Below are 23,138 nucleotides of genomic sequence, written 5' to 3'. Positions count from 1 at the left end.
CTAACAGCAATCCCAGTGATAGTGAAGTCAACAAATTTAATTTCAATGTGTTAATAATGATTTGTTGTAACATTAGGCATCGCTGCCGTATCACCGGATTTCTGTTAGCGCTAAACTGTTTCTGTGCGGTCAGTACAGGACGAAAGTGCTGTTTTTTGTTCACCAATTTTCGACAAAGTCTCATTGGTTGCTATTGTCATAAAGGACGTTGAACAATACATTTTCTATGTTCTTGAAAGCGGTCGGCGTCTCCGGAAAGCGAAGGATCAAAACAGAGAGGGGGGGGGGGGGGAGGTGGCAGAAACTCGTTATTGTTGTTCATGGACCTAAACATGACCTACGAATTTCAGATTCCACTAGTATAAATTTGGCAAAGCAGATATAGTCTCTTTTTGCACTTGGCATTTCTCCACTTCTGGCTTGCCCTAACTCCGACACACGCCTTTCCTAGATCATCAGAAGGTTGGTCATTCCCCCAGTCTGAAAACAAAGAAAAGAGAATAGAAAATCATGTACCAAAATTATGATCGTCAAACGCAATTAAATAATTTGTGCTTATTTCACAGCGTTTGCTGGTCTGGCCTAATTAGCAAACCTTTGAATTGATATGCTAATTATTGGCAAGAAATAATACAGTTATCGTTGAATGAACTTAATTTGGAGCTGCCGAGTTTTCGATATATTGCTATCTATCAAGATCGCAGTTTCAAAAAAATGAATCTTTCGACCAAAACCCAACTATGAAACAGAGGCAAATGAATCATAATCATATATATATATTGTGTGAAAGAAATGGATGAAGAGAGCAATGGTAGGCGTGGCTAAAATCAAGGTTCCCCAGAGCTATCTGCCATTTGGAAAAATTGGTGGTGCCGAATAAAAAATGTCTCTGCCGGGAATCGAACCCGGGCCCCCAGCTTTGAACGCCGGTGCCTTAACCACTAGACCACAGAGACGGGTTAGTGGCTAGGGCGACCCCGATCCGATTGACCGACGGATAGGCAGATTTTCGAATTTAGAGGAATAAAAGCTATAATGGAAGCCGCTTGCTACTTGTCAAATAGTATCGTCTAATATCCAAGAACCACAAAACGATGAAACCGGCTACCTTTAGGCTGAAAAGGGCTCTAAAAATAGGTAATTTAGGTTATATCCTCTTTTAGCTCTACAAAATAATGGTTTAAGAGTACTAATATTAGGAAAACTAATTGCCTGCCCTGAAAAACATATGAATAGACGCGAAAACCAGAGAAAAAGACTACAAAATAAAGAAGTTGTGGGCAAATGATTTTGGGCGGTTTGGGCGCCCATTTTGGATTTGGCCGGGCACACCTTTTTCTTGGACCCAAGCAAAAATATTGTCATTTCGTGTTGAGATAAGGTAAAAGGAACACAAAAAAAACTGTTGCTACAGTAAAACCAAACATCACCCCTTTATAGCCCACTCCTATTCATATATACATTTATATATACATGTATATATATATATATATATATATATATATATATATATATATATATATATATATATATATATATATATATTATATATATATATATATATTGCGATGCCAAGTGTACGTTTACACAATGCTCTTGGGATGAGATTATGTTACATATGGACATGAGGCTCAACTCAAAAGAATATATTCAACTTGATAATAAATCATTTATGCACACTAATTTGTGATTACAAATCGAACTAGAATGTCGTATCATCTTATATTTTTCAGACTGCCTCAGACGAAGTCTAAGGCTAAGAATATGGTTTCCCCGCGTCATCCTTTGAGTTGACACTCATCTCAACATCATTACATAACATTTACCACTAGTATAATCAATTGGAGTATATATTCATGACGGGCTCTATACAGCTCTCTCTCGAGAACGATGTCCAAGTATGAACAGAAAGAAAATGCATAATTATTACACTCTTAACAATTTGTCCTTTCCTCCATTTTCATACTTACTGCGGTAAGAGACATTGTGGTTGCGGGTGGTTTCACATACAAATCCCGGCATGTCTTCCGTGCGATTGCTGCATTTTATCCAGTACCATCTCCCTCGCACGGAAGGGAAAACACAATTCCGGAGAAACTTTTGCTCTGTATCACTCTCTGGTACCAATAGAGAGGGTCGATGCGACGCCCCTACCACTGTTGGCATGGTTTGGAGATCCAGGCTATCACAGTAAGACACCGAGTCCGTCCAGTTGCGTATCGTGTCATTCTCAACTTTGTAGCACTTTCCAATTACCAGGCTCCCAATCCAGCCATCTGGGCAGTTTGCTGTAATATGAAAAGGTATCAAAAGACCAGGGCTCCGTAGCACAAAGATTAGCGATCAATCGCTAAATGAACTTTTTTTTTTGGGGGGGGCAAAATCCCGAAGGGGGCACAATATTTTTGACAGCGTGAGATACCGAAGCGATCGAGCGGGAGAGGGCGTGGGACCCCCCCCCCCCCCCGGTAAGGACTTTGTGTAAAAATGGAGTTTAAAAGTTACGTTTCTAAGAGAATTCAAAAATAAATTTCTTGAGAATTAAACATAGAATTCACTACGAAAGACTATACTCAGAGTTTATGAGAACCTATGAAATCTACGCGCAAAACGATCGCTTAATTCGGAATGTGGTTTTCGTGTCTGATCAATTAAATTACGTAATACGCTTATATTGACTCAAAATACCAGAAATAACATTTTTCATGCAACATCCTTTCAGAAATATTTATTTATGTACATTTACATACACGGACGACGCGAGAGAGCACAATTATCATTAGTTTCAAGGAGTGTATTAAGCAGAAGAAGCGTAACAACAGAAACAAAATACATAATGAATGTCTTTTTAAATTCAAAATGTCATGCTGTTCTGACGTGGCAGACGACGATAAGCGCTTAAATACCCATTCTATTTAAATCATTTCTGACCTCAGCATTGGAGAGAGTCCCTGATTATCAAAAAATAGGCAAAATGTTTCATATATAATTATTGTCTAACAATTTAAACTTTTCTGAAAATTTAAAACATTACTCGATTTATGTGTTTCCTTTGGCATGTTTTGTATGGCTGGGAAGCACTTTTGGATGACCCCTTCAAAATCTTTTTTCTTTACATACTTTCTGGGGAAAATGTGACCATAACTAGGAAATGATGAATATCAAATTCCTGGAAATATTCATTTGTAAATAATCATGAACTAACAAACTACGGCAGTTCATAATGTACATTATGTAACATTATTTAGAAGAAAACAATTACATTCCAACAGCGGATGTGGTTGACGGTACACCATGTGTAGTTTTCGAAAAAAAAAGTGAATAGAGGAAGAAGTGAAATTGATAGGAGGAAGTAGACAGTTGATAGTCGAGTAATTTTTTGTTCAAATGAGCGTAGTCCTGATAAAGACAGTAAACCAGAAAAGGTTGAAGAAAACGCTTGATTAGTTGATAGATGAGTACTCCTGCTCTGCACTCCATTCGCCGAATCAAGCTAGCATCTTCTCATTTATCCAATAAGCAACTACTCAATCCTCTATAACTCTTAAACTTTTCGGTTTTACAGGTATTTTCAGATTCCATATATGTTGCTCGAGTAACTAGCGTTCACGCGCGTTGGTGATATCGGGGGGGGGGGGGGTCATGAAAGGACTTGTCGGACGTTTTATCCGAAAAGTCCCATTTCATCCGACAGTTACCATAGTAACAGTACCTCTCAGCCAATCAACATCTGAGAAAGATGTCAGATCTGACAACTTGTCGGATGAAAATGTTGATGAAACACTCCCCAGGTCCGGGGAGCGTTTCATGAAAGGACTTGTAGGACGTTTTATCCGACAGTTACTATGGTAACAATGCCTGGTAACAATGCTTCTCAACCAATCAGAACACAGGAAAGTTGTCAGATCTTACAACTTGTCGGACGAAAATATTGATGAAACACCACCCCGGTCTGAGCGTTTCTGGGCGACCGCGCGTTTGTTAGCCGACACAGCCAGCATGCAAATTTGCCATTCGGTTTTAGTCTGAAATGTATTCATTATACTAATATGCCTCCATTCCACAGAACGGAGACCATTGAAAGACCACTGAAAGACTTAAAATTGGTGAGGTCTTACAGCGGTCTTCAAGATCAATTAAATTTGTCGTCTCTGTGGAATGGCTCAGAAAGACCCCTCAAAGAACTCTGAAAGACTGTTGGATATTTCTTGTCGTACTGGTCTTAGACTAGTCCTCTTGAGATCTTTCAATGGTCTTTCAGAGATCTTTTATGCAATAAGTGATCTTTCAGAATTATTTCCATGGACTCTGCCTGGTCTTTCAATGGTCTTTCAATGATCTTTCAATGATCTCTCATGAGTCTTACAGTGATCTCCGCAAAAATCTTGAGAGACTGCTGAAAGATCAATGAAAGACTATGAAGACCTTTGAAAGTTCATCGAAAGACCGCTGAAAGACTGCTGAAAGACCACTGAAAGACAGTTTTCCTGTAAGACCGTTGTAAGACTGTTTTGAATCGTTTCAAAAAGTTTTGGAGCCCATGAAGACCACGAAGACCACTGAAAGATTGGTCAGGACTCGTGTAAGACCTCAAAGACCATTAATTGTAGGTTCATTGAGAGACCTCTGAAAGATCAACCAAAATTCATGGTCTTTCAGCGGTCTTGTTCTCTGTGGAATGGGGGTTTATCACACTGTAATAAGATGGAAAAGGGGCTTATCAAAGGTATGTTTCACAGAGGGACATGTTCGTCAAAAGACGCAAGGCTTACTATGATGTGTAATTGCCCCGTCAGGGGCGAATTTTTTTTCATTTTTGACAAAAGAAATGACAATTCTTAGGCAGAAAAGTGCCTTCATCGTTTACTTTTGTCCTTAAATAATATAATTTTTCTACTTTTAGGGGGGCACATGGGTGGGGGGGGGGCCAAATCTCGTTTTGCCCCCCAAAATTTTCTTTTGGGGGCAAGTGCCCCCCCGCTTCCGGCGCCCTTGGAACTGACCAATTAATATCAACGTTACACGTGCATTAGGTTTAAAATTCTGACCAGGGACCAATCAGAGCGGTTTTTTCATATTTGCAATTCATCGCAATCCTTTGTGTCACGGAGCCATGAAGAAATGAGTGAGGAGCAACAAATATTCAAATCAGAAGCTGATAAACAAAGTAACCGCTGACTTATGACTTATGTGTTAGCACGATCATACGAGATGTATGTCGTATTAGCTTTCATATCAGCTGGCAAGGCTCTATTTTTGGTCCACTACTATTCGTTATGCTGAGTTGCTGACGACTCCAATATTTCTTTTTTCCCTTAACCCCAAGAAGACGGGGGCTGATTCCCCCCCCCCCCCCCCCCGACATTTTTCGTGATAAATCCGCCGCGCGAAATTTTTTTACCGCGTCGCTCACTGACTTCTTACATCTAAGTCTCGCGCAACTTTTGGGACCAAAATTGCGACCCCCGGTAGGTAGTCTTGAAATTACATGCATGCAGACACAAAATTGCTCAAAGAACGTAAATTTGTGTACAAATCCAATGCAAATAGCGTTTTTTAGCCAAAATTCATAAATGTATCATTATTTTTCCTTTACTGATTGAAATCAATTAATTTCATCTTATTTATGGTTAAACTAAAGTCCCCGAAAAATTCCATTGAAAAACAATAAAAAAACAGTAAGTAAAAAAACAGAGAAATACATAAGAAATTTACAAAACAATAAAATGCACAAAAGATCGATATGATTTGGAATTTTGTTTTTGATACATTTGATCAGATTCATATAAAGTGTCCGTGTACCAAAAAACAAAAAATAGCATTTTAGGGGCATTATTTAGTTTATTAGAGCAAAAGTTTGATTTAACGCATAAACTAGCATAATTAATTAGCAATGACATCTTTCGCAGAATTTGATCTTGTAGTCTTGTAGATTATTCCATGGGTAACGCGTGTGCCAAGTTTCGTCGCGATCGCGCGATCGATGGCCGAGATCATAAGGGGAGTCTTTTTAGGCATCGAAATAGCCAAGTCTATTTAGGGTTCAGGATCCACACCATGTATTTGCTGCCACCATTAATCATGAACTGGAAAAGGTTCCCAATAAAAAATTATATTTTGAAGATTTATTGATTGATATGGTTGCAATCTCGGAAAAAAAATCGTGTCTGCTTTAGATACAAATGAACAACCAGATATTTTATTTGATACCATGTTCACTAAAAATGTCAATAAGAAGGTCCGCCGAACAATTTCACCCACCAAGAGCTAGAACCATCCTTCTGAATGAAAAAAGTGCGCAATCATTTTAGTTTCAGTAATGGGTTAAAGAAAATTCTTATCCAAAAAACTCCATCGTCTCTACCTAAGCCGCTTCCTCGTCTCCCCTCACCCCCCCCCCCTTTCTCTCTCTCTGTTATCTCCACTATTTTCCTCTCCTCTCACCTTCTCTCTTTCATATAAATGTGCAGTTTTCTATTGTTGTTGTTTGTTCTGGTTTTCTTGTTTTGTTTTCTGTATCGGTTTTGTTTGTTTCTTGATTCTGTCTTGTCTTGCAACATGTCTTGTGCTCAGTATTGTGTACACTGTCTTTTTTATTCGTTCTGTCTTTTTTACTACTCTATACTGGATTTCTGTATGCACTTTCTGAATCTTAATTATGTTCAATATTTTGTACATGTATATACGAAGGATATGATAAATTGTCATAATTGCATTTTTTTGTAAACTAGGGGTGTCACACATTGTCACGACTGTTTTAATTTTTCGAACAATATTTATGAATAAATGCTTAAAAATCGACCCATTACCATTTTTATTATTCTATTGAACCTTGTTGATTACAATTCTGATTTCATGTATATGTAAATCAATTATTCACGATCGTATTAATTTTTCGCACAATGTTTTTGCCTAAATGCTTTAAAACTTGATCCATTAGCATTTTAATTAGTCTATTGGACCTTGTTAATTATAATTTGAATTTAATATTTTAATACTATTTCCAGTTAGTTCCTTATTTTCATTTATGTTATTTATATTTGGCTTAATGTGTACTTTGTTACTTGCTTGACTTTGTAATAAAAATAAAGAATAAATTCAACCAGTCAATCAATTGATAATGTTCCCTCATTACTTCCATGATTTCTGCTGAACATAAGTTGTAATCAGAGTGATCACATGACCGCCACTAGCCAATGGCGACATTTTCTTTTGCCATTTGCAGGTAAGCTATATTATAGGATTAGATTTGTTTTGTTTTATCAGGTGAATGACGAGATACATGTATGTAATATGTTACCCGTCATTGTTGCGTTGAATATTTTATTTAATTTATTACTGGGGGGTGAGCTGATACTATTAATAAAAAAACTTGCGAAACTGTTAATTCATTTTAAAATTTTGGCGCTTAAAGTGGAGATTGACAGAGGTATTTAACATTTTACACGCTGATGTTGTAATCTTGCACATCCGTAAAATTAAATCCAACAATTATAATAATTATTTTCCTCCCTTCCTTCAAAGTTGATAAGCTGATAAAAGCCAATAGTTCTTGGGTAACATCTATACAATAATCATATAATTTTGGCTCCGAAGAAGATTCTGCTAGGATCGAAAGCTTAGGCCCCTTTTGACTCTCTAATATAAGTATCAATGGTGCAATGTGGAAATGTTCAATTAAAGAAAATAACAAGAAAACAACTGTCATTATTATCCCCAAAAAATTAATTCAACGTGAAAATGTTTAAAGAAAAAAAAACTTAGTAATGTGAACCAACCATTTGCGCTCAGCAAAGAACAATCTGTCTCGTCGTCCAGTTCGACTGCCACGTCGGATTCTGACAGCGAAAGCTCAGACGAATAGCTGGTCCCAAAGGGTTCGCTGTTACTTGTCCTAACTGGCGTAGCTGAAGTATTCGTCCCGATAAGGGTGGATATTGCAGATAGGGTTTGCCTTGGAGTGCTTGCTATTGTTTCCGGCTGAATGGCTGGAGTCACCACAGATGTCGTTCTTTTCCTCATCTCGTCCTCGCATCGTTTTCCAATGTACCCAGCCCGACAGTGACAATGATATCCCGTCATAGACTCCTCGCACCAGCCGTTCTCACAAGGACTACTCAAGCAGGCTGTCAATCGGGAAAGTGCAAACATCAGCATGATTAGTATAATGAAAACAATTATAATTCTATAGCAAATCGAATTCAATTGATTATCTATATTTATTTTAGTTTTTAGACATGTAATAAAATATAGTCTCACTTGCCCCAGGGGCCTAAGTACGATCTTTAAAGAGATGTACTGGTTTGTTTACAAACAAAAGGAAAATAAAGAAAAAATGGGGTCCGGTAGGAAAGAATTGCTTGTATGCTCGTTGCAGCCGATCAGGGAAGCCGTGCTAAAGCCGGGGTAATGGTATGCAGCGCTAGTTAGAAACATTTGTAGTAAGCGCTATATAAATGTTGCATATTATTATTATTATCAATATCCATGGGGGTGCTACGTAGGGCCTACGGTGTAACAACATCCCTAGCACCCCAATACAGGGGTTTGTTTATTTGTTTCATTAAATCATAAAAGACACAATATAATATACAAGGTGACTTACAAAACAACAACAATAAATGAATATGATAGGGTTAGATAGCCCATTTCAGAGCCATGGCTTGTCCCCTGTATTAAAAACGCCATCCATCGTCCTCCAACTAGTGCATTATAGATGAACTCGCTTTAGAATTGGGAACAATAGCCAAACAGCCCTCCTTGATAGAAATTCAGAGGGCCTTTCGATTGATGATACTGCATCTCGAGTAAATCACAGGAAAGACAAGTACAATAGCCTTGCATGCCGCCAACCATTAATGTGATTAATTAATTAGGGAAGCTAGGTTTTGCTTTGAATCAAATCGTCATTTGCCCACATTTACCTCAATAAGGGAGAGCGTATAGTACAACAACCTAGAATTCTTAAAGGAAAAGTCCACCTCAACAAAACGTGGATTTGAATAAAAAGAGAAAAATCCAACAAGCATAACACTGAAAATTTCATCAAAATCGGATTTTCAATAAAAAGGTATGATATTTTAAACTTTTACTTAATTTCGCAAATCGTGATCAGTATGCAAATGAGGAAACTGATGATGTCATCCACTCACTATTTCTTTTGTATTTTATTATATGGAACATGAAATATTCTCATTTACTTTTCGTTGTCAAGCAAAAAAAATTAATTCTTCCCTGAACATGTGGAATTAGCATTGTGTAATATCATATAGTTTAGTCAAGTTGGTCCTCATTGTCAAATCTGTAAAAAATGAAATATTGTATAATTCAAACAATAAAAAACAAAAGAAATAGTGAGGGACATCATCGACTGTCCAATTTGCATGTCACTAGTTGTGCATATCACTGTTTTGTGAAGAGTAAGCGAAAAATGATAATGTAATAACTTTCTTATTTTGTATCCGATTTTAATGAAATATTCAGCGTTATGCTAGTTCGATTTTTGTCTATTTATTCAAATTGACATTTTTCTGGGGTGGATTTGATCTTTTTAAGTCAGTACTGACAGTCGACGGCAGAAAAATGCTCATGAACGACCCCCCCCCCCTCCCCTCCCTGGTTGAGTCCTGGTGTTTGTTAAAAAAAACAAGCCTGGCTGCAGGGATGCATGAAACGTACAACATATATTTTCAATATCATTTATCACCCCCCCCCCGACATTTTTTACGATAAATCTGTAACGCAAAAAAAGTTTTATGACTTTATTTTCTTTTCAGATCAAATATGCGACTCGGGGATACACGTTTCCGAAATAACGAAAAAAAATCTAAGTGCATGCAGACCTAAAGTTGTTCAAAAATGTGATAACGTGTACAAATACTATACAAATAGTACCTTAGCCCCCCCCCCCCCCCACCAAAAACAAAATCAATTTATTTCATCTTGTTCATGGTCATAATAAGGTTCCGAAGATTTCAATGAAAAAACAAAACATTTGGAAAACAAAGAAATATGTTAAGAAATTTTAAAACAAAAAATACATAACAAAATTATTTTGATATTGATTTTTTTGTTAAATACATTTAATCACAATAATGAGAAAGTTATGAGCATTTGAATATTGCGATCACTTATGCTATGGAGATTAATCCATTGGCAATGCGACAGAGATGTGTGATGTCACATGTGAACAACATTCCCTGTCATGGACTATAAAATAACCCCAATTTTTTTTGTTTTCTTATGGTGATACAAATTCTTTATCCAAAATTTATTCTTTGAAAATTTGGATTACATGCCCTCCTATAGACACAATACATGATCTACTAATAGATGTGATAAAAGAGTTTAAGTGAAATGTTTAGAAAAGTAATGGGAAAGTTGATCACATGTGAGATCACACATCTTTGTCTCATCGCCCTCTAGAGGATCAACATTATGATAATGATCTAAACTTCAAAATCAAATGTTCATAACTTTTTTATAATTTACTCATTTTTTCTCAATTTTTCGTTGCTCTTGTTTCTTTTGTTTTATGTTACTTTTCACACACGTTATCTTGTTTCAAAGGTTTCCTTTTCCTTTAAAGGTAAATGCTAGTTTTGGTAACGATATCAAAATGAGTTCGTAAAGAATCCAATGAAATGACTACCAAAGTGTCTGTTTGTATGAATAAGATGTATGTGCCAAAGAATTGTGGAAGAAATTGTGTAATTGCTGAGAAATCAGCAAATAAGCACACGATTCGGGAAGAGCGTCGGGCCCGACATTCAAAGCAATAATTATACACCGTCCCACGTGCGCTTATCTGTGTTGGGGATCTTCAGTCTGAACATTTTTCAGCGTAGATTTCAAGATTTCACAAAGTTCAGTTTATGTAACTGTACCAGATCTAGATCCTCGATAATATACTGACAATTAAGCCTCGTTTACAGACTTTCTCGTGAAATTAGTATTTACTGCAAATACTGGAATTTCTCTTTAAGCTGCTTGGGGGTGGGTCTTTAATCACCTATATCTACATCGCTGAGCGAAACGCGCTATTGAAATGGATGTTTCAATCCTGATTGAATCACTCACCTGGAAACTGACAAACTCGACGTCCTGTTCGTATTCCCAGTTTGCTCTTTCCCCTGCATTCTGCATCCTCGGCTCTGGAAGCTGGGATCAACTTGGGGATGGTCTGGACCATGCGACCGTTCTTGTATTGTTTCTCCGTGCATTGATCAAACATCGGAAGTGTGTAGTTGAGATCGTATCCATCCGTGCAACAGACAGTTCCCTGGGAACATTCTTCAATTGATTGCGAAGACGTTGTAGACCCTGGAGCATAAATGGTTCAGGATTAAATAAGTACTTTGTTTAAGCTATTTCGTAAATGCAATTTCGCGGACAAGATTGTGATGATATTAGCCGTTAACCTATAGTGGGGTCTCTTGGCGTGATTATTCTTGAGATACCTGCTATTTGGGCTGCTATCTCATTCAAAGACCAAGTCCACCCCAGAAAAATGCTGATTTGAATAAATAGAGAAAATCAAACTAGCATAATGCTGAAAAATTCATCAAAATCGGATGTAAAATAAGAAAGTTATGACATTTTAAAGTTTCGCTTGTTTTAAACAAAACAGTGATATGCACAACTTGGCCGCATACATTCGTAATTCCGAAGCTTCGTAATTCCGAAGGTTCGGTTATTCCGAAGGTTCGTATTTCGAAGGTTCGTATTTCCGAAGGTTCGTAATTCCGAAGGTTCGTCAATCCGAAAACGAAATAAGGTTCGTAATTCCGAAGGTTCGTTAATCCGAAAACAAAATAAGGTTCGTAATTCCGAAGGTTCGTTAATCCGAAAACAAAATAAGGTTCGTAATTCCGAAGGTTCGTTAATCCGAAAACGAAATAAGGTTCGTAATTCCGAAGGTTCGTTAATCCGAAAACGAAATAAGGTTCGTTAATCCGAAAACGAAATAAGGTTCGTTAATCCGAAAATTAAATAAGGTTCGTATTTCCGAAAATAAAAAATAATTCATTTTGGTAACAAAAACGATGTTGTCATTACAAGATTACACGATATTATGCAATGATAGTAATAACGATCGATGATACATGCGTGTGTTGGGGCCAAAGCATGTATTTCATTAAGAATGGCGCCCTGATCAAGCATAGGCTAATTTCGATTTTATCTGAGCAATTGCTGCCTATAAGCAAATGGTTTAATTAAAGATGCAGGGGATCAAGTGTGTTGGAAGCGTGCGAGCAACCTCTAGATAATAGGATTTGTATTGGAGGGGATGTCATTTTAAATAACAGCTTCTGCTGGTAATAAAAATAAAAATAATACTAATAATGATCCTTGTGAAATGTTGAAAGCGCGAATCGCAAGATGAAACTAGTAGACATTTCATGTAACAAGACGTGAAGTGAGCATTCGGAGCATTTTTTGTAATCGTGAGAAAGATGTGTATCTTTCTAAAGAATTAATGCGAGGGCGAGCTGTAATTTGTTTATATACTGACCTGGGGCCCGTTGCATGAAACTTTTTACCTGAGAAAACTCAGGTTGTTTTTACAGGAGTTTTTGCCCTGTACTAAAGTCATTGGCGGAAATCAGACTAACCTTAGTTTTCAGTTTTTACCAGAGTTTTCTCAGGTAAAAAGTTTTATGCAACAGGCTTCAGAAAGTAATCTTTTAAGGACTGCATTTAGTGACTCATGAATAGAATATATATCTCACGAACTAAATAATGAGAGCGCGAACCGCAAGCTTAAAATTTGTGATATTCCAACCTGAACATTGGACATTTCATACTTCTTTTTTGTAACCAGGAATAGAATGAGTTCCTCAATAAACAATACTTGATGCGAGCGAGAAACGTGAGCCAAATTTTTCCGATTTTCCAACCTGAAAACTGGACATTCTAAGCATTCTTGTAAAAAAAAATAATAATAGCTGGGAGAATAGTTTTCAGAACTGAAGTGGCTTCCCTGGGTAAATGATATCTATATCAATATTATCGTTCTAGGCCCACATGAAATTTCCAAAAGTTTGAGCACGTGATTCGCTCGCAACATCTCACAAGGATGCCCTTTTAACAGTATTGACCAAAAAGGTGAATTTTACATCTTCAGATTTGACTTTTTCCCCCAAACCGCTTGCTCTCTACGCTCGCAGAAATGAAACGTAAATATATAACTTTAGTGATCACTTAAAAAATTGTGCTTAATTTAGTTACTACAAAACACACAACCTCTTTACACAGATGATAATCTAATGGTGAAAATATCCGTTTGCACCAAATTGCCCCTATTGGCCCCTTTTTTTTGCTTTGCCCCCCCCCCCCAAAAAAAAATACGTTCCGCCGCCATTGGCTAAAACACGCATCGTCTTCATGGCTAACTGCAAAAAGTTCTTAAAATGTCCCCTTTAGATCAGGTCAGAGCTTATATATTTAAAAATTCTCTTCGCGCTTCTTGCTAGCAGTTATTGTCTAATTTTAGTTACATAGGCATCTCGCTTTGAAGATCACAAACATATTGCCCATCATATTAACAAAAATATATAGCTCGCGCTCGCATTATTTAAAAAGGGTTTATCATGTTATTACATATTTACTTTATTTTATAAGGATAAAGCTAATTATTGACTGTTAGGACTACCCTTTCAAAGAAACAAACAAATATCAACTTTAAACTGCCGATCAAGGAAAATATGGCTTAAAAAAATTGCCCCCCCCCCCTCTATTTGACGAAAGTTGGATCCACCGGGAGGGAGGCAGGGGCATCAAAAATGGAATAAAAAACAGGGGAATTAATATTTTCCAAAATGGGAAAGTTCCTTTTTCAAAAATAAATATGCCGTTTTTCATGATTTTTTCGAAATAAAATACTCTTTTTAAAGTATACAAGTTAAGTTAAGTTTTCAGGCTGGAATATTGAAAAATTTCAGCTTGCGCTTCGCACTCTCATTCGATTGGTGAAATATTCATCCTAAAGAGGTCACTAAATGCTTTCTGTAACAGGTTCCTTTTCTGGTCAGTATGTTTAAGCTCGCGTTTTGCGCTCGTGTTAATTCTTTAGTTAGATGCACATCTTTTTTAATGACAGCAGAAATCTGCTCGGATTTTTAAAAACTAATTTTCATTTTTTATTGAAATAACCTAAGGTTTAGCTTGTGATTCACGCTCGCAACACCTCGCAATAATGCCATTTTAAGAATAATTGACCACAAAAAAACGTTATACAACTTCATCTTTGAATTTGTTTGACCAAGCCGCTCGCTCATTATACTCTCTCCCGAAAAATAAAGCCTAAATATACATTTTGCCATAATAAGAAGTCACTTCAAAAAAGTTTTTCTCTTCTTAATCACTATCAAACACACATGACTTCAACCAGATGAAGTGCCCATTTCGTTCGTTCGGCCGCCCTTGCCTTCCCATCCTCATATGATAATTGAACGGCAACAGTGTCCCCCGCCCCCTCCCTTGCCTCTGCCTCTGCTTTCCCGTTTTCATTTTTCGGATTAACGAACCTTATTTTGTTTTCGGATTAACGAACCTTATTTCGTTTTCGGATTAACGAACCTTCGGAAAAACGAACCTTATTTCGTTTTCGGATTAACGAACCTTCGGAAAAACGAACCTTATTTCGTTTTCGGATCAACGAACCTTCGGAATAACGAACCTTTTTTCGTTTTCGGATTAACGAACCTTCGGAACAACGAACCTTATTTCGTTTTCGGATTAACGAACCTTCGGAACAACGAACCTTATTTCGTTTTCGGATTATCGAACCTTCGGAATAACGAATCGTCGGAATTACGCCACAAATGTTCGGATTAACGAACCCTTTTTCGTTTTCGGATTAACGAACATCGAGGTATAGGCAATTTACGTGTTTCGGAATAACGAACCTTCGGAATAAAGAACCTTCGGAATTACGAAGCTTCGGAATTACGAAGTGTAACCCATCCTGGCTGGTAAGCGAATGAGGAGACGATGACGTCATCCACTCACTATTCCTTTTTTTAATTATATGATCTTCTCATTGTCAAGTGATGAAATATTTAATTCCCCCCTGAACATGTGGAATTAGCAGTGCTTAATGCTATATGTTTCAGTCAAGTTTGTCCTTATTGTCCAATCAATGAAATATTACTCACCTAGTTGTGCATATCATAAGAAAGTTATGACATTTTAAAGTTTCGCTTGTTTTAAACAAAACAGTGATATGCACAACTAGGTGAGTAATATTTCATATTTTACATCCGATTTTGATGAAATTTCCAGTGCTATGCTTGTTGGATTTTTCTCTTTTTATTCAAATCGCCTTTTTGGGGGTGGGCTTGTCCTTTAAAGAATAACAACAGTGCCATTCATGTTTGATCAAATGATAGCCAGTGCATTACAATATGGACCTTCTACTCTGACGAGTAGGTCATGCATGGTTAAAAGCGGACATGAATGCAATAGGTGGATAACTGGGCGAGGAGCCTTGGCCTTCAAATCCGCTTTTGTTCAGCTTTTTCGAACGGGTGAAAATGCTACCCCGTAAGTGGAGTATGGATTCAAGAAAAGAGGAAGTTTTTCTCAAATGCCTTTCATGGCAAAAGACAACCAAAAAGTCTTGGTCGAAAATGGGTAAATCAAATTAGCAGTTAAGTCGTTGACTCTGGACAACGATATATTTGACATTTTTGTCAGCTCCACAATTTAGGGAAGGATGTTGTTTTGGTTCTAAGTACCAATTTTCGACAAAGTCTTCCCAGATGTTCTCTGTCAATGACGCTCTTTTTCTATTCACTTAGTTCTTGAACAATCCATACGTCGTGAAGCAAAAATTGCATAAGAACAAATGAGGAGGAAGACTTCAGGTTGGTCTATTTCCTGGATCAGCAGATGGCATCTTTTTACACGGTTTTCCCCTCTACAACTCCTCATGTTTTGGATAGTAAGCAAACCCGTTTTTTGGTAAATAAAGAGGCTTCAATAGGAGGAAGTTATAATTTGTAAACAAATTTTCGGCATTACCCCTATGTATTAAGATCGCATGCTCGATCTTTAATGAAAATCATAAGTCAGAAAAAATTGGAACCAGTGGGATTCGAACCTGCCATCTACTGCTTTCCGGGCAGCGACTTAACAACCAGGCTATTCTGGTTCACGGCTAAATCACGATGAACTGGAATTCAAATACCCTCGATCCTCTTCTTTCTGACTTATTAATATGCATAATATGCAAATGCAGTCCGCCGTGGACAATAGATAGTAAATAAAGAGGCTTTAATAGGAGTAAGTTATAATTTGTAAACAAATTTTCGGCATTACTCCTATGTATTAAGATCGCATGCTCGATCTTTAATGAAAATCATAAGTCAGAAAAAATTGGAACTACTGGTTCTGTTGTCACTGTTGCTGTCACCAGTGCTACAAAATTTTCCGTGAAAATCATAGCAATTAGATTCAAAACGCAAACATTTCTCCCCTCCTAACATATTAATACATCAGACACGCTTACACACACTATTGCGCCCACGCGCACCCGACCGCACACGCACACACAAAACCTCACACGCAGAATCACTAAACTGATATGTAAAGCAACCTATTGTCATTTCTTATCAATATTAATATATTACCTTGTTTTTAAATCAAAGTCGATAGCTGAAATATAATACAGAAACCATTTTCCTTACAGGCTTAATCAGTTTGAATTACATATCAGCCCATTTTCAAATTTGCAAATTTGGTTTCGCATATTCGACATGTTGGAAGCAATTAAGATCGACATGACTACTAAAATCGAGGGTAAACTGCACATGAGAAAATTTATTTACCGTATATCAGCAGAAGGACCAGGACTGTAAGCAAACCATCAAGCCCCTGTTAGAGTTTAAAGAAAGAGAAATGGAATCGACATGAAGGCAAACATTTCAACTTAAAAAATCACTTCATAATGAAAATGAATTGCGTTGTGGGATTTAGGGATATTGGTGCTTAAAAGAATGAAAAATAATCCTGTGTAAACATGTCCAAGAGGATAATAATAATAATAGTAATGATGATAATAATAATAATGGTGGCTATTATAGCGCACAGGTCCACCTTACGGTGCTCATGGCGCTTCAAGAAAAATAAACACAACACACAAACAACAATAGAAAACGAGAAAGAATAGCTGAAATATAATGTAATGAACATACATGTGGTATTGATTTCTATTAATAGCGTGCAAATAATACTTGGTGACAATTGGTGGTGGTAATGTCTATATGAAAAATGATAAACAATATGCGTCATAATATTCCTTTAAAGCAATTTACAGATTTTTATCCCGTTCGTCGGATTTTGGCATGCCCAAATCGAGTATGCCAAATCTCCTTGGAGAGTAGGCCCTATCCCAAGAATATGCATTAGAATATTGAACACTGCACAGCCAATTTAGCCAAGAAATCCGAATCTACTCGTTAATATGGACAAAATATACAATATTGTAAATTAAGTATCGAGAAATAATCCTTCAACCCGGAGACATATATCTGAAGAGATGGTTTAAATATGATAATTGCCATATCATTATGAAGGGTTTTTTTTAAGTGGAACTTAGAGCACAAAACATTATTTATAAGTGTAAACATTTTCAATGCAGAAAATGCATTTATTATACAATCAATAATTATCAAACAATAATGTCTTGATAATGTAACGTAACCATATATAACCGTGGAGCGTTGTGGCCCAGTGGATTAGTCTTCGGACTTTCAAACAGAGGGTCGTGGGTTCGAATCCCAGCCGTGGCGTAATTTCATTCAGCAAGAAACTGATCCTCAATGCGCTGCACTCAACCCAGGAGAGGTAAATGGGTACCGGTAGGAAATAATTCCTTAAAAAGCTGTGTACGCTATGAACGCCTAGCTTAGCCGAAAAATATAGGAGCGCATTGAGCACCTAACAAGGTGGATATGAGCGCATTATAAATACCCTATATTATTATTATATTCATGACAACAAATTGAAAAACATAACTCCGTTGGTGGGAAGTAGGCCTATACTCTTTCAACTTACCATTTTTTTTAGGTTGATCCGTACCTGAAGGTAGTCCTCTGACAAGTGGCAATTTTCAACCGTTTGATGATAGATGAGTATAACTTGATATGATACAACCTGCGGCTTAGTATGACGGGCCGTTCATGCCATAAGCCGTCATTCATTAACTCACTCGAGCATGCTGAGTGAGTGAATGATTTGTACGTATTTTACCATCACTAACTCGGGAGTAGTCAACAAATGTAGACCCACATCTGCAGTGTGTACTTCAGCTGATTCAACAAGTCTGCATAGCAGACTAGGTCTACTGAGGCTGCAGTGCTCGCTTCGCTCGCCCTTTCAGGCTGGTTTGCTTCGCAAACCAGCAGATCCCACCTCACGAGCCACTCAGAGTCTGCATAGTAGACTAACTCGGGAGAGTGAATGATTGAAGAGTTTTATCCAATCAGAGAGCTAGAATCGTTATCGAGACCCCCTTACTGAAGTGGTTGTACATCCATTCGAGTGGTTGAACATCCATTCGAGTGGATATGTACAACTACTCGAGTGAATGTACAACCACTCGAGTGAATGTACAACAACCTCAAAGAGGGGGTCTCGATAACGATTCTAGCTCTCCAATTGAATAAAACTCTTCAATCATTCACTCTCCCGACTGAGTGATGGTAAAATACTATACGCACATATCATTCACTCACTCGAGTTGAGTGAATGAATGACGGCTTATGGCATGAACGGCCTGTCATAGCGACGAGCCCCGCGTCACTCGTTCATTCCATTAATTTCATTAGTCGCAAAAAGTCCACCGTGAATTCACGGAACACAAGGGGAAAAAATCAGTCCAATTGTTCAAGCTTTTATCGGCGGCTTCCAATATCTGTGGGCATAGCAACATGGTGATTCAGTTCGCTTTTCGTCTCTCAGGCACAGGTGATGCCAAACAAATTATAAATATAATTTTTAAAAAGTTTAATAAGGAAATGAATGTATTGCTTTCAGCAAAAAAAGCGACTTTGACATATTATAACAGATAATTCAAGTTACCCTGTCTTTGCTATTTTTCACAAACACGATAAAGTTGATCATAATTGTTAATACAATATCATTTATAATTACATTCGCACAGTTCTGAAACATTGTAGTAATGATTAAAAACAATGGTACCTAACGAAAGATAAATAAAAAAGATTAATGCTTCGCCACAACCTTGATTTCAAAGCGGGTTTTTTTTTCTTTCCAAATCATAAACTGGTACCTAAAGAAAGATAAATAAAAAAAAGAGATAAATGCTTCGCCACAACCTTGCATGATTTCAAAGCGGGTTTATTTTTTCTTTCCAAATCATGAACTGTTTTGTCGGTTTAGAAATTATCAAAGGATGTGGCTCAGGTTTGACTTCATTCAACTTTTCGGTGAGGTATATGTACACCATCGTTCGATTTACACAGAGAAGCTCGTGTTAACACATCCCGGAGTAATTTCGATTCCACAAGTTATTTCATATTTATTAATTTATTTATGGATGGGATGGAATCCCATGAAATATGAAGATCAATCAACATTTCATGGGTTTCCATCCTTATCATCGAGAACAATGAAGTATCGATATCATCATCAGACAATTTGTGGAATTGATCATTTGTTTAATTGACCGTGGCAAAAAAAGGATTAAAAACGTCGTGCATGGAGAACATAATTATAATTTAATGAGATCATTAAAAAACACCGGCCTTGTAAAAAAAAGCCATTTTATTTTTCTTCCGAACAAGGCATATCTCGCTCGATCTCTCAATAAAATGTAATAACTCTTATTAACCAAGGATAACCACTTCATCTACTAGCTCATTTCCAAGTGGGTCTTTCATTATGTGTTATCATTACTCTTTTCCATTCTCAAAGGTCAATAGCGGGACAAATGGCAGAAGGTCCCATTTTTCAGGTCTTTGGTATGACTCGATTGGGATCGAACCCACGACCGTCCGTTATGAGGCGGTCGTCCTATACCACTAAGCCTCCGTGCGCGATTTTTGTTTTCTCTCTCGCATGTTTTCTCTCTCTCTCTCTCGTTTTTAAGTTGTGAACACATACACACCCACCCTTAGTCCAGATGGAAGTTCCCTTTCCCAAAGCTAACATAGAGGGCACATGTCTCCCAATCTCGAATCCAGCGCCAATCCACTCGAGGGAAGATGAGTTAGTTGGCACTGGATTAGAGTTTGGGAGACATGTGCCCCCAGTCTATGTCTATGTCTATAATCTAGATCAAGAAAACAGGGAATATTGCCAGCCGTACAGAAAGTGGCATATATGGTTAAAGAATATACAGATACGGAATGTCAAATAGCGTTTAAAAAGGGAAAGCTGGGGGTGCACACTTAAGAAAATGGGAACAAATCAATTCATACCTTTCTTGGTACTATTGATGTATTGGTTGCTTAATTCTAGTTTCTGTTTTGTTTCAGTTTATTTGTTCAAATACAGATAGTTGTGAACGTGTGTAGATGGATTTGTGAGTTTTGTGCGGGGAGAAGGGGGAGGGGTGTGGGTGGTGGTGAGTTTTGAAGTGAGTTTGTGTGAGTGTCTGGGGAGAGAGAGGAGGGGGGGGGGTATGGGGTAAGGTTATGAGTGTGTAGGGACGCTTATTAGGCTCATAACCTTCCTCTAATTAACCTTTAAAATCCTTTATCCTTATTTTTTCTTGTACAATTATGTGCAAAAGATCACTTCTATTCTGTTCAGGGAAAAAAGTCATATTTTACAAAGTCTGTTTTTTTTTACTTTGTCGATTGATAAGTATTTCCCTCCCTGCTTTCACATTGTTATGGAAGAGAAATATTATTTAGCAGTTAGTTAACTTCATTGCAATGATTTTATAAATTTGTTATCTCTTTGACATTGATTTATTTATGTTTCGTAAACATGTACAGAATCTTTATTTATATAAATTGTGATTGTAAACTTATTGATTTAAAAGAGGAAGAAAAGAAAATACTATTCCTAAAAAAAAGTGTCAATCAACTCGAGGAGGGAACATCGCGATTCAGTTCGCTTTTCGTCTCCCAGGCACAGGTGACGCCAAACAAATGATATATATATATAAGCAAAAGCTTAATAAGGAAATTAATGTATAAGGTCCAATGCTTTGCCACAACCTTGATTTCAAAGCGGTTCTTTTTCCTTCCCAAATCCTACACTGTTTCGTCGGTGTAGAAATTATCAAAGGACATGAAGGATATGGCTCAGGTTTGACTTCAGGTATTGAGTGCAATACTTTAGCAAACCATCGTTCGACTTACACAGAGAATCGCGTGTTAACACCATATCCCGGAGTGATTTCGATACAAAAATTTACTTCATATTTATTAATTTATTTTTTTATAGGATGAAAGATCAATCAACTTTTAATGGATTTCCATCCTTATATTCGAGAACAATGAAATTCGGATAGCATCAGACAATTTGGGGAATTGCTCGTTTCTTTAATTGAACCTGGCAAAAAAAGATTAATGACGTCGTGCATTGAGAACCTAATTATAATTTGATGGGATCATAAAAAGCACTGGCATCATTGTATTATACTTCCGAACAAGGCTTATATGTCGCTCGATCCCTCTATAAAATAATAACTCTCATTAAGGTTAACTACTTCATCTACTTGCTCATTTCCAAGCGAGTCTGCGTTGTGTTACAATCTTTTCCATTCTCAAAAGTCGCGAGCGGGACAAATGGCAGAAGGTCACATTTTTCAGGTCTTTGGTATGACTCGACTGGGGATCGAACCCACGACCGTCCGTTGATAAGGCGGCCGCTCTATACCACTAAAGCGTCCATCCCCGATTTTTTTTCTTCTGTTTCTGGCATGCTTTCTCTCTTTACCTCTCGTTTTTAAGTCGTACACACATACACACCCACCCCTAGTCCAGATTGGACCTTGGACATGGAAGTTCCTTTTCCCAAAGCTAATATAGAGGGCACAAGTCTCCCAATCTCGTCTCCAATCCAGTGCCAATCCACTCGAAGAAAGATGAGTCAATTGGCACTGGATTAGAGTTTGGGAGACATGTGCCCTCAGTCTACGTCAAGGAAAGGGAATTTTTATATACCAAGGTCTAATCTGGACTATTCCACCCCCAGATAAACCCTTTCTCCTAACCCCATATCTTTATATTCATTTCCGTTTTTTTATATCCGTCTGTGTGTCTCTCTCTATCTCCATCTCTTTTTGTCTCAATCTAACAACCTGACACACAACCACACACCTAACCTCCTTTCTTTCTCTCTGTCCATGTCCCGGACTCCCTTACTCAATGAATACCTATTATCCCCTCTCTTTCTCCCCCTCCCCTTCTCTATGTTTGCTTCTCTCCATCTCAGTCTCTCCACTAACACGCACCGATCGAATCCGCTCTCTCTCCCCCTCTCACACACTAGTCTCCTTTTCACTTTACTATTTCTCACTCACAGGTACTCTTACCAAAATCCTCCTGCAAGCATAGTCACAAACACACACACATCCCGACACGTACCCTGAACAATCTCGGATGCATTTATCATTCAGCGCCAAAGTGGGGACGCATATTAATGGTATATACACGCACAAAGAAATAATAATTTAATCCACCAAACTGGATCACTTTCGGACTTACATTCGCACGGCTCGCTAACCGGGGACATTTCCTACCGTCCTACAGTACACACACCCTGAGATTAGTTGGCCAAACGCCAACCTTTTCTTTTACAAACCATGAGTTTACAACATTAAATGGTTTGAAATGAGAAAAGGAATCGATAGGCATGGTTGTCTGGAATGGGGACGTCTCCGGATGTATTACAATCCCTGTTGTAGTACGTCCACGGTTGGTAGGTAGAAAACCTCTACAGAAATAGTCAATACAGACTCATGTCCTTTCATACCACTCCCTCACCCCCGCCCCTCTCTCCCTCTCTCGTGTCTTGATGTCTTTCATATCCCCTCCATACTGCTCCTCTATATTCCCCACTCACAAAGATCTCTTAAACAACTGTTGTATGGAGTTAACATCAATTCGAATTTGTCTTTAACTCAGATTTCACTCACATTTGTTGACAAAACAAAT

General features: G+C 37.6%; 1 protein-coding gene across 1 annotated transcript; it reads right to left on the bottom strand.

Annotated features, from left to right (window-relative positions):
* Positions 1-291: 291 nt before the first annotated feature.
* On the bottom strand, positions 292-16,872 carry LOC121430494. Its single transcript, XM_041627777.1, has 5 exons — positions 16,833-16,872; positions 11,080-11,322; positions 7,779-8,126; positions 1,971-2,288; positions 292-480 (listed from the first exon to the last, which is right to left on the bottom strand). Exons 2-5 carry the CDS (start codon positions 11,231-11,233, stop codon positions 347-349), a joined length of 954 nt encoding a protein of 317 aa, XP_041483711.1. The 5' UTR covers positions 11,234-11,322; positions 16,833-16,872; the 3' UTR covers positions 292-346.
* Positions 16,873-23,138: the final 6,266 nt, after the last annotated feature.

This window comes from Lytechinus variegatus, chromosome 17 (genome assembly GCF_018143015.1).
Source record: "Lytechinus variegatus isolate NC3 chromosome 17, Lvar_3.0, whole genome shotgun sequence".
Classification (NCBI taxonomy): domain Eukaryota; kingdom Metazoa; phylum Echinodermata; class Echinoidea; order Temnopleuroida; family Toxopneustidae; genus Lytechinus; species Lytechinus variegatus.
Note: the sequence above shows the minus strand (reverse complement) of the source record. Positions and strands in the feature narration are given on the sequence as shown.